This window comes from Stylophora pistillata, chromosome 7 (genome assembly GCF_964205215.1).
Source record: "Stylophora pistillata chromosome 7, jaStyPist1.2, whole genome shotgun sequence".
NCBI lineage: Eukaryota > Metazoa > Cnidaria > Anthozoa > Scleractinia > Pocilloporidae > Stylophora > Stylophora pistillata.
The window spans coordinates 3481839-3495000 of NC_142525.1; the positions used below are offsets into that span (position 1 = coordinate 3481839).

The following is a 13162-nucleotide window of genomic DNA, read 5'->3' on the forward strand; positions in this document are numbered from 1 at the left end:
ACAATAGTGGGTGTACAGCTCGAACTAGGATCGCGAGTATTTAATGCCGTCCGACAAAGTTACACAGAGTAGTAAACAACTAGTCATCGCCTGTCGGGCTAAAACGTTCAGTGTGCCGCCGCCTGATACGAAAACCCAAAAACCCAATGGGAAAAATGGGAACGTATTCCCCATCCCAAACTGCAGGCGCACCGACCTCTGGGGGTTAGAGGTAAAACAGCTTCATTACATGCAAGATAAAATTTAACATAAAACTAGGAAAGTTCGAGAGCTGAGATGAATACATTACAAATGTCAAACCTTAAATACACCATACAATAAAAGACTCAATAAACGCCATAGCGGCCCACGTGCTGACATACCAATAGGAAAATATTTACATTCTTTGTCGCACCAACTTACAGTTTAGTTCCGCCAAATGTAAATACATTAATCTGCTCATCATATTTCAAAATCTTTTGATAAAAACTACTTTTCCTTTTCAAAAATATTTAAATCAAAAAAAAAAATTAAAAACTAGTCATGGAAAGTAGATCGCTAAATTGATAAGCTCGGTTTCCATGACGACGCTATTTCCTTCATACGTGGAAAAATTAATGTTACGTTCACTGCACGTACTGAAGATATCATGTTCCGAAACAAGAGATATTCTGGCTTGCTGGCTGGCTCCCCCTGCTAACTATCACAATGGCCGTTTGTTATTAAGAGCTGAGGATAAAGTGTCAACTCTTAGGAGAGTGTTATTGTTCTCTATATTCCCCAGGGTTGTCAGATGACTGTTTGCCTCAATGGTGGTTCCTGTGTTCGCGACATAAAAAAGCAAACCTTCTCATGTTCTTGCAAAAATCCTTGGACTGGTGAAAGATGTGAAAATAAAATGGGTAATTATGACGTTAACCACAAAGAAAGGCAAAAGTTTATGAGTTCCACTTTTCATCTTTTCCCAATGTGCCATTCAATAACCTCATCCACCTCAAAAGATTTTCAAGTGAATAGTAAGCCGGTAGACAGTGAAAGCATCACCCTCTGTGAACAGAGATATGGAAAAAATGAACTTAGCTCATAATGGCACCTAATACATATTCACCTTTCAGCCCCTAATTATAAGAGTGACAAGCAACTAATTTCTCCTCGTAGTATCCTTGCTGAATTAAGCAAAAAACCCATGGGAATTTAGGAAGTAAGCATCAACTAAAGAATACTTTGATTGTCAAACAAATTCTCCTTGTCAGTGCTTTTGGAAATGTATAAAGAACAGTATGGAGAAGATGCATATTGACCTTACGCTGTAAAGGGTTAAAGATGCTGAGGTATAACTGTGAGAATTTTGTCTTTGAGTCACGTAATGAATTCTAAGTATTTCGTTTCCCTTCATCTTCCAGGGAGCTCCACGTTCCAGGAAATTTATCATAATAAATTGTAAATTACTGGTAGAACATTTTCCAATACTCTTAGTTACAGTCAGTACTGGCTTCTTCCAGCATCAAATGATAAAGTCCTGCTGGTCAGTCTCGGTAAAAAGTTCCTGTAATTACTATGAAAATCGACCTTTACATTCCAAAGACGTAGAAGTATTTTTGGCGACTTCAATTCTTAAGGAAGACACAGTAATTCACACTTCCAACCTGTTTTTTCGTGAGAATAATTCAAATTGAAAGCTTTAAAAATGATAACACGAGAAACCCACTCTGTGACTAAAGCCTCAACAAGTCAAAAAACAATTATAATTTTAAAGCCTCTTTATAAAAAATAAAAAAGCGAGGCAAACGTTCCAACAGTTTTGTACTTTTAGTCATAAAACCACAACCCTTATGATATACCTCTCACCTATTTCCTTATGGCAGTTCTTTCGAAATGTCTGTACTGTCGTCATTTCTTCTAAGGCTAATGGGAATAAGGCCTATTCATTACAAATAAGTTCTGACAAGGTTCCCGTGTACTGTAACATGACAAGTCTTGGCGCATACGGGGGATCTGGATGGACGCTGGTTATGAAGATGAATGGCTCCTTAGTATGTACTTATTTTGGTTCACCAATTATGGCTCTTAGGTCTTTTACAAGACGTCCACTTAAAACAGTGAACTGCTTTAACGATATCCTATTGCTTAAGCAACAATGTTTTGGCATTCCAAGATCTCTTTCCTCAGTTTATTTACTAATATTTCATAAGCACTTTTAATTATCGTTAAGCATAAAAACAAACAGAAGCCACAATTTTCTTGCAGTCATATGCTTGTCATTGGCCTGGGTCAAAATATATTATAGGTCTTTTCAGTCTTTTCAGTCTTTTCTACGCTGACTAGAGAACTTTTCATTACGATTCTAATCTCTGGAACAACAATCAAACCTTCAATATCGACGGAGGAAAGACTGGATTTGACTCACAAGAGACCAAGTTACCGACCTACTGGAACACATCTTTCACCAATATCTTGCCTCGGTATGAAGATCGAACAACATATTAACTTCATACTCTTCAACCAGAACGCTAATTCCCCCTACTCATTAATGATGTACCGTCAGTGCATCATTATAGCTGGTTTCAACTTATAACAAGGAGGGGAGGATTTTGGGAGTATACACATGTGGTGAGGCGAATTGGTAATTTCTCGATTTTCTTTCACATTTCGTATGCTTTTGAGACTTATCAATTTACGCGTATTGTTTTCTCGCTTTCATTTATTCATTTAATCACCATTATTCTCGCGTTTCAGGTAAATACACCGTTCCCAAACTGCCATATTCAGTTTATTTGGGTTCTGTTTAAACCCTTTCCGTGTAAGCGTGTTGTTTTTCCTAGATTTAAATAAATAATAAATAAATAAATAAATGATTTAACAATGGACATCCACTGGGTGGCTATTCTTGTCCACTGTTCCAGATCGAATTGGAATTTGGAATGTTGGTTTTTGCGGAGGGAGGAAAACCGGAGGACCCGGAGAAAAACCCTCGGAGCAAGGACGAGAACCAACAACAAACTCAACCCACATGAGACGCCAGGTCCGGGAATCGAGGCCGGGCCACAGTGGTAGGAGACGAGTGCTCTCACCACTGCGCCATCCCTGCTCCCCTCAGTATGTAAATTAAAATAATTTGCCGCCGCGGTTTCGGTTCGCAGACGACGCAAATTCTGGTGATTTCACGTTGTTGTTTTGCGAAGGACGGCTAAGAAATGTACAAAGTTTTAAAACGCACGTGCTGGGCTATTGTTCTGCCAGTTAGATCTATTGTTTTTCCACGTTCTCGTTGCCGTCGCCGTCGTGGTTTGCTTAAATTCACTACTATTAGGGGGAGGGTGTTGGGGGTGGGAAGAGTCTAAAGAATATTACAGAGCTTAAGGGGATAATTTTTCGTTACACAGAAGACTTATAACTCCTCCCCCCCTCGACGGTAGATGGTGACCGTTCCATAAATAAAAATTTAATTGAAGCAGTTTGTTTTTATAAGGAGTCTTCGAATTCTGTATAAACTGACCTAATTATTCATATCTTGAGGTAGAATAAATATATGAAGTTCATATATTTTGAACTGCAGTATTAGATACGTATGATGCACGATCCTCGCAGTAAATAGCGCTATTTATGCCATAGCGAAAATCAGACCTGAAAAAAATCAGGCCAGTACGGGACTCGAACCACTGACCTCTGCGATACTAGTGCAGCGCTCTACCAATTCAAAATATATGAACTTCATATATTTATTCTATCTCATTTATCACTTTCACGGGTTTATTACGAATCAACTTAACGGCCTGCTCCCAGTTGGCTTGTTAGCTCAATTGGTAGAGCGCTGTACTAGTATCGCAGAGGTCAGTGGTTCGAGTCCTGTACTGGCCTGATTTTTTTCAGGTCTGATTTTCGCTATTGCATAAATAGCGCTATTTACTGCGAGGATCGTGCATCATACGTATCTAATACCGCAGTTCAAAATATATGAACCTCATATATTTATTCTATCTCATTTATCACTTTCACGGGTTTATTACGAATCAACTTAACGGCCTGCTCCCAGTTGGCTTGTTAGCTCAATTGGTAGAGCGCTGCACTAGTATCGCAGAGGTCAGTGGTTCGAGTCCCGTACTGGCCTGAATTTTTTTTTTTTTTTTTTTTTTTTTTTCAGGTCTGATTTTCGCTATTGCATAAATAGCGCTATTTACTGCGAGGATCGAGCATCACACGTATTCACATCTTGTGAATTTTTTTTCTTTTTTTTTTTTAGCTGTTAATTTATCTTTAATTTGTATGTTAGGTTAGAATCTGTATAATTAAATTTGAGTAAATAAATAGAAAATTAATAAAATTAGAAGAGAACATATGATGTTGATTCTAACCCTATGTAACAGCGAGAAAGTCGTTCCTTTGTCGTCAGAAAAATTGTTGTTTTCGTCAACGATGGACATCTCGTGCTTGTTCAGTTCACAAGTTCCTTCGTCTTTCCTCTTTGTGGAAAATTTAAAGTTGGTGGAAGTACACCAGGTGTTTCCGAGACATTGCTGACCGCATGATAACAAACTGCGTGAATCAAACCGTCTAGCAACATATCCTTTCAGCCTCTTATTTTCAAAAAAGGAAAAACGAGCCGAAAATTTGGCGTTGTCTTCGGCGGAAAAACGTGCATTACCCCACAGGAATAACAATACAACTGTCGCCTTCGAAGCCATATCTTGTTCTGTTGCACTATGTAATAATCTTTGCAGCTTGTTATAAGACTTCCTTTACTTCTTAACTAGACTAAAAGTTCTCAAACTCATTTCTGGAGTAGCCTTCGGCGAAAAGACGAGCCGTAGCTCCCATCAACATCAACAACACAGCTGCAGCTGTTTTCTGCGTAGCCATGACTGCTTGTTAGACGAAACAATCTATTGAAGGTATATCATGCATGGATTATATCCCGCCTGTCTTAATTTCATTTAAACTAATTGTTGGGTCTGAACGAAGTTTCCCTGACAGGCTGTCTTCAGGTCTTTGTTCGTTGATGTTAGGTCAGCCTTTCTAAATCGAATTATTTTGCTGGGGGAGAATTCAGCAGGAAGTGAAATAAATGCTTTTTAGAAGACTTTCGCGTAGCTAGACAAACAGATAGTTCATGCGAAAGCGAATTAAAAAAACAGAATTAAATATATTTTATACCTGATCACTCGTTATAAATTTTAGAAAAGTTTGAAAGAAACCACAACAGCTGAACTCGTTGAAAAATAAATTTCAGACGTGACCAAGGAAGTAGGGTAATCCATATGATAACAAACAATTATTGGATGAGGTTTTTGTGATATCCGGTATAATCAAGGTCGAGGTAAGTGTTATCAGCCGAAGCCGAAGGCTGAGGTTGATAACAAACAGAACTAACGTTGAGAGTTGATCACGGAAGGTTCTGTCCGGATCCTAGAAAAGGGTTCAGCGGTCATGACGTGCCGAATAGATCCATTCGTGTAATCCTTTCACAAAGATGCGCTGACAAGAACTGCTTACTAATAAATACTGGGCGTGGAAGTGAATATTTTACCTAACAAGATCCTCCGAACATCCATGGCTACAAGGGATTGTCGGGTTGTTGGCCTCCCCTAAGATCGTGTTGTTCATTAACGAGGTCAGAGAATGTAATTTCGGGAAAGTTCCAATTCCACCCTCTTGTACATTTTCGCGGTTCCATTACTCGATCGAGACATCTAACGCGATCAAATCGTGATCCCGAGTCGCATCAGGAGAAAACTTACCCAGACATTCATTGAAGCTCCATAGATGGTTATTTTTGGGTTGAATCCAGTGGCAATCCAATAATCTGACAATCAATCGGCAACAAAAGCTAGATGTAAACAAGCAAGTTCGTGTTGGTGCATCAGCTGATCAGTAGGGGAGTCGCACGGGACTGTGGGAATCAGCTGATCAGTATGGGAATGAAGTGAAGTGAAGTGAAACTTTATTTAAGGAGGAAACCACATCACCCTTGTAGTGTATGCCGGGATATATGAAAGACTATTATAGGATAGGAACGAGAAGAAGAGAGTATGGAGTCGGAGATCTAGAGTTAAGGACCGCCGTGTAATCCGGTTTAATCCGTTGTTTAGATACGCATATTAAACTCTACAACCCTAGGGTGTTTTTCATGAGGGACCTCCATATAAAAATAAGTTAATTACAACAATAATTGTAAAATATTCGAAGTACAAGAGCGAAATACATTAAAAGAATAGAATTAAGATAGATGAAATAAATTAATGAAAACTGAATATTATATTAATGGACAAAGAGAAGGGATAAAATATGTTAATTACAACAATAATTGTAAAATATTCGAAGAACAAGAACTGAATACATTAAAAAAGAGTAGAATTAAGATAGATGAAATAAATTAATGAAAACTGAGTATTATATTAATGGACAAAAAGAAGGGAGTGAAGGGACTGTGGGAATTAGAACCGGTGGAACGGCCTGTTACACTAGAGACTCTTGAGAACAAGACTATCGGAGTTGGTATCCTTGCTGTCTTTAGATCGCATTAATGTATAAGTTAATTTACCTCTAACTATGTTAGATTTTACCCTCTGAAATAATCTAATGCTGCACGTGAACTGATCAGAAAGGATTCGCTGATTTAGAGTTTGATCCGAAGTGAGTTACAATTTAGCTTACCATGCTAAATGGAATTAAGCTGTGGGGGAAAAATCATTGCTTTTACCACGTTGTGATAAAATTATGATCTAATATATGATCAGTTCATCTTTATGATAGTCCTCTATAACCTCGATCCTGATGACCAGATGTTAACTTGCTGCTGAATCAGTCTGTAAAGGGAATGCGGGGTAAGCATGGGAATCCTCTGGCCACAGCATACCTTGCAGGATTGTTCACGTCAACCTGCAAGCTGCTGTCCCATAGAATAAAGCCAATATTTGTATTGGATAGTGCAGCTCCAGAGCTCAAGGACAAGACTCTGGTGATAAAGCAGTAAACAATGGATCATGCAAATCAGTTGTCAAATGTAAACCACTTTTATAATGGTGCATGTGTCTAATACCTTGAAACAATAATTCTTATGGAAAACAACTATAGTAATGGCTTTACGAGACAAGTAGTAACCAAGTGAAATAGCTTGAGTAACTTGACATATATCAGGGCTGTGATGTAGCAGCACCCACTGGCCCCTGGCACCTTACTTTTGCTCTCGGGCGACTCAGAAATCTTAGTTTTTTCGTGAAAAGCATATGCCGGGGACCACGGATTTCACAGTTTCAGAGTACTGGGCTCCCTTCAATACTTCTTAGAGCACAGCCTTGTGCATATAATGGTAATCGAACTAAGTGGAGTGTAGTTTGGTATGAAATCATATGCATGAATTCAAATCAAATGAGTATGCAATGGAAGTTGGATTTGAAATTTCAGGTATAATTTCAGAACAAAATTGCACAACATGAAGTTCAATTATCACTTAATATTCAATCCATTTGAAATTTCCATATTCAGTTGCTGGAACACAGACTTTTTTAGTCTGAACAAATTTTTCTCATTTTCTTGCAATTTGATAGGTTACCTTAAACAAGTTTCAAAATCTGATTGGTTGTTGTGTTATATGAAGCTTTCTCATTGGCTGGAGAAAATATGGGATTTAGAGTAAAAAATTGATGTGATTCATGAATAAATTGTGCCAATAAGAGCCATTTCAAAATGGATAATGAAGGTGCTAACTCCCAAGATCAGATTCATAATTTTCCATTTTTCATATATTTCTTCATAGCTGCTAAGAATTCCCTTGTGAAATTTTTGGAGGAAATTTTCTGTTTTTCCCAAGTAACATTCTTGTTTGCTAATGAGGTATCAGTGTTGCAGGAAGACTAAAAAACCTGTGGGAGTCTTCACATAAAAAATTTCGCTTGATATTGTCAGTGAATGAAATGAATTTTGTTAATCATCAAATCAATAAGTTATGATACTAATATTAATGTATTTTATATTTTCTTTACTAGGCTGCAAGGAAAAATCAGAGGTTTAAGGCTGTCCATAAATCTAAGAATGTTGCAGAGAAAATGTGCAAAAGTAAATTGCGTCTTGAAAATATTAAAAACTCTATTAAACAGGAGAGGTATGTATATTTGTATAATTGTAGAAAAGGTGTAATATTAATTTTAATGTAAGTGTTTTAGATTTATAAAAGTTTTTGATTTGGCAGAAGTGAGCTTTGTTTGGTGGTTAACTCCATGAAATACAAAACAAATCACGAGATGTTGGATTAATTTGGCCAAGAACTTGTTTCAAAACCAGCCTAAAAAACAGTTAACATTTGATATAAAACTATATCAATTATATCAATTACAATTTTGAAATTTCAGAATTTGATCATCAAGAAAATGAATTTATCCTTTCCAAGGTCACATTTCCCTCTGTCAATATTTTTTATTTTACATTATGTCCTCTTTCACTGGCAGCCCAAATCAGGCAAATAATTCCTTTCTATAGTTGGTCTGAAGTTAAACCTTACATAACTCCCAAGACGTAATTGTTAATTCTCCCTCCAGATGCTACACATTTCCTTGTAAGTTAATTATAACAATTTGGTGTTAAATCAAGATAACAAGTTCTACCAGATAATTTTCTAATATTCTCATAACTTGTTTGCCAGATTATGTATGGATATTACTAGTATTGGGAGAGATGCACGTGAAGTGTGGACGTCTTGTATTCTGCAGCATACACCTTTTATTGATATCTAACAGGCTATACCAGCAACTAAACTACAACATACATCTAGTTACAAGCTTGGCTTTTATAGGTACGGTTGAGAATGTAGAACGTTCCTTAACATTAAAATAGATTCTATTTGTATATTTATTCAGGGATGACTCAGCATGACACAGCTTCTTCTAGAACATTCTCGAGGGTTACACTACAACATGTTAAGCTTTTTGATCACCATTGGGGTAAAGGATGACAAAATATATGTGCTTAACACTTTTAGCAAAAGGTGGATGACATACGTGCACAACAGGAGTCTCTTGCAGCGGAATTTTCCAGACAGAATCGCCAGGCAGCTACAGTGATCCCTCATATGTACATCGTGTACATCAATTGTCAGGTACATTGTCATACTAGATATTTTCAAAGTTCTATATTGGTTTGGTTGTAGCATTTTTTGAATTATTTTTCCTGATAAAAAAAAGGTGAATTAAAGCCTCATTAACATCTCCGTATACCTTTTCTTACGTAACAATGTCGTTGTGCTCATCATCTTTTCTCTTATTCTGTTCTCACCACTTTCTCCTCTTCCCTTTTCTCTTTCTTTCGTTCTTTCTTTCTCTCTCTTTCCTCTTCTCATTCACTTTTTCTTTTAGGTTATCCTCTATGCAGTTCTCTCGTCCTCCTTTTCTCTCTTCATGCCTCTCAAGTTAATCCTGTCCTTCCTTTACATCCCCCTTCTCCTGTTTCTTTCCTAGCCATCTTTTCATTCTTCGGTTCCATGCCGTTTCTACTCCTTTTTCGTTTTCCCCCTTTTGTACTTCGTCCATTTTCTCTTTCAATTGAGAGATTGTGGAAATATTTGCATATGCAGTAGCTCTGTTCTCCATCAGAATGGGCAATGCAGAGTCGAATGTTCACGAATGTAGAGTGAAAAAATTTTCAGGCCGCGTTAAAACGAATGTTGTCAGTGGTAATTTCAAAAGCGTGAATCATTAGAGAGATAAAACATTTCACGGGCGGGTTGGATATATCAAATAACGGGTCATTTTATTCAGAGACTTAAATTTCACTCCCATTGTCTGCTACATGCAAGTTCTCTTTCTGAAATAAGATGGCAGCTGGTCATCTTCTCTTTCATAGCTACCTTAGTCAATCGTACTGTTCCTGAATACAAGAGACAGATTGTCTTTCAAAGAGCTAGTGCAATATCGGGTGCCAAGTAATCTTCATTTGACACTGTAGGCAGTACTGTTTACATTTTTTTTTCTCTTTCCTTCAGGAACTACTCCAGATGTTTGGTGTTCCCTATCTGATAAGTCCTAAGGAGGCGGAGGCCCAGTGCGCCGCATTTGAACTTGCTAGTAAAACAGAGGGATCTATTACAGAGGATAGAGATATTTTCCTCTTTGGCAGTAAACGAGTGTACAGAAACACCTTTAACACTAAAGACGCTAGGGAATACACAAGTGATGCAGTGAAGATAGAGCTGCCTTACTTGGGAGTTTGGAGATTCCTTTGTATTTATTTTTCATGGGAATCCGGCTTGTTTGAAACATTTATAGCAAGCAGGTTGCCGGAAATTAATATTGGCGATGGAACGCCTTTCAATTAATTGTCGCACTTTCTTCTTTTCTCTTCTCTTCATGCTTCCTCTCTTTTCGCTCATCAGTTCTAGACCGTTCAAGCCTCATCTGCCTCGTCTTCATCACCAGCAGTGACTACACCGATGGCTTAAAAGGTTAGAAGCACATCGCAAGGTATAGATTGTATTATGGACAAATTATCGATGAATTGCGTCGAATCGAACCGTAAAAAAATCATGTAGTTAGAGAAATACTGAATTAAACGTAGACATATATAAGCTTTGGCTACGATGACAAGCTTAGTTTACCCTCCCTAAGTATCTTGAGTGTTTACCATTACGGATAATGATTCTCGATTTACGAAATGAGAAGTCAACTCAACTCAAATCATCGTAGAAGTTATAAGCAGAATTTTATACTCACAGACTTTATGAAATACAATAGAGGGGCTTATTCATACAGTTCAAGGTAAAGTCAACACTGCGCGGCATAGACGTGAAAATTCATTGTTTCTCCTATGCTGTAATTTCTACTATCCACAATGATCGGGGTACTGGATTTTGAACCCACAATGAAGATTTTCGTCAAAGCTGTTCATATAAATCATCTTATTTGATCACTCATCACGTAATTTTTGGACGTGATTTCATCCAGGTTATGTTAATTTTTTGTTTGTAGGTTTCTAATGGCGTTTAATCTGCGCTTTTTATTTAGATCCTGGCATGAAGAAGCCCAAAAGGGTCCTGGATATCCCCACGAAGGCAGACTTAGGAAGCGTCTTGTAAGGAGTTAATTAAACCAGCACGCACTTAGTGTGAAAGCCTGGAAAGAATTAGAAAGAAAAATTAGGGAAAGTAACTAACGCAACGTGGTCAAGTATCGTGCCCGTGAATATTCTGTGTGGCTAACTTAGAACTAAAATACATCTTTCATGTTTTATTCTCCTTTAATTGGAGAAACTGTTCATCCATTTAAGCTAAAAAGCAGTCTCTGTCGAGATAATGTCGTGTATCACATGCTTTGCATTGTATGAAAAAACGAACAGGAGACAAACCTAAAACTCAGCAATTCGATTCTATAGAAAGCCTAGTATGTGCATTAGTTGCTACCGAAGATAAAGTCGACTTACCGGCCAGAAGGCCCATCTTGTTGGTATTTATTCCCATGGGTTTCAGTAAAGTTTATCGACTGAGAGTTTTGCTACTTCCCTCTGGACTATATGTCTGGGTATCACAGTTAATTGTTCATCATGTCGTCAGATTTCAGTGACAGTTTGCCATTTATACTACAGGATGGAGAGAGGCTCCGTGGGAATAAAGTGTCTTCCTATGAGCACAACACAGTGACGATACCAGGGCTATAGAATACCAAAGATCTCCATCCACAGTTCAGTTCAGTGCTCAAACCGGTTGGTCACCTCGTCTCCCGTAGTTTTTGCCCTTGTATCACTATGTTTATGGACAAAGACAAAATGGGTCTACAATTGTTTCTTTCTCTCTTTTGTTTTGCAGAGGGGTTTTGTGCTGCCCTGTGACTTTTCTTCAGAAGCAGTTTATGGCGCTTATATCAATCGAGCGGTCGAGCCACAAACACGGGATTTTGAATGGAAACATCCAGACCTGGAGTCTCTCAAATCATATCCTTTCCAAGTTAGCCTCATCAGTATGTTTGTATCTTTAAAGCCTTATTTGAATCAGAAACATTCCATGTAATACGCTCCTTAAGGACAACATTTAATAATAATAATAATAATAATAATAATAATAATTATTATTATTATCATAATTATATAAGAGAAAAATCGAGTTTCCAGATGGGATTTCAACCCACGACCCTCCGTGATCTAGACGGATGCTGTAACCACTGAGCTACAGGAGACTCTATGGTGAGCAAGGGTCAATTAGTGAGTATTGACTGGAACTGCATCACACGGCTACACAGCCAAACATCAGCTAGCGCATAGAAGCTCACTAACAGCATCATGCTGTCTCATTGTCATGCTGTTTTACTTCCAGACTCAACCGAAGATCGATCAGTGTTTCAACCAAGTAACGGTTTACTGTGACAAAAAAAAAGTGAAAAGCAAACGACTTCAGCGAGTATTAAGACCACCTGGTAATCAGTTATTGAGTAGAAAAGGGGACGAGAAAGACACGGACAAAAACATGAAAAATCGAAAACTGAAAGCTGATGAAATACGTCATAAAACGACTAATGAAAAGCAGTTTAAAGACAAAAAGAGGCCATATTCAACAGAACTGAAAAGAAATGAAGTAAAAAAAGAAGTTGGTGTTAGTCAACCGAAGCTTCCAAAGAAGTTCATTTGCAAGAGAGAACATTTCTCTCTTATATTTAACAATTATTCCACAAGCGCGTTGGATATGAGATGATAGATAGCCAACGAGGCGCGTAGCGCCGAGTTGGCTATCAATCATCTCATATCCAACAAGCGCGAGTGGAATAATTGTTTTATTAAAAAAACGCCCCCAAGATATTAGACAAATCTTCTCGACTTTATTTTGTAAGAAGAAACCGGATGTTACAATGTACAGATATTAGATTATGGTATATTGGCTCATATACCATAATCTAATATCTGTACATTGGAACATCTGGTTTCTTCTTACAAAATAAAGTCGAGAAGATTTGTCTAATATCCTGGGGCGTTTTTTTTTAAAAAAAAAACAATTATTCCACCCGCGCTTGTTGGATATGAAATGATTATAGCCAACTCGGCGCTACGCGCCTCGTTGGCTATCTGTCATCTCATATCCAACGCGCGCTCGTGGAATAATTGTTAAATATCAAGCACATACTAGATAAAAGGCTGTTTGTTTTTATGTATTTTATTTTTCCTCCACTCCAGTATTTTGATACATATGTATAATAATTGCCAATAATAAAGATAA

The 13162-nt window shown here is 37.7% G+C and overlaps 1 protein-coding gene and 1 pseudogene across 2 annotated transcripts in view; both read left to right on the top strand.

Moving 5' to 3' along the window:
* Positions 1-13162, top strand: part of LOC148726213 (uncharacterized) — a 44440-nt pseudogene that overhangs the window by 2107 nt on the left and 29171 nt on the right. Inside the window, exons 2-5 of the transcript XR_015989840.1 lie at positions 764-881; positions 1383-1419; positions 1883-2012; positions 2305-2417. The product of XR_015989840.1 is annotated as an uncharacterized LOC148726213 (transcript). The remainder of the gene's footprint in view (positions 1-763; positions 882-1382; positions 1420-1882; positions 2013-2304; positions 2418-13162) is intronic.
* On the top strand, positions 5144-12901 carry LOC148726214 (DNA excision repair protein ERCC-5-like). The gene is made up of 11 exons (XM_088728543.1): positions 5144-6471; positions 6759-6934; positions 7962-8077; positions 8421-8430; positions 8951-9067; positions 9950-10187; positions 10340-10408; positions 10679-10721; positions 10932-11034; positions 11765-11915; positions 12210-12901. The coding sequence occupies exons 1-11, from the start codon at positions 6375-6377 to the stop codon at positions 12641-12643; spliced, it is 1554 nt and encodes a 517-aa protein (XP_088584669.1). The 5' UTR covers positions 5144-6374; the 3' UTR covers positions 12644-12901.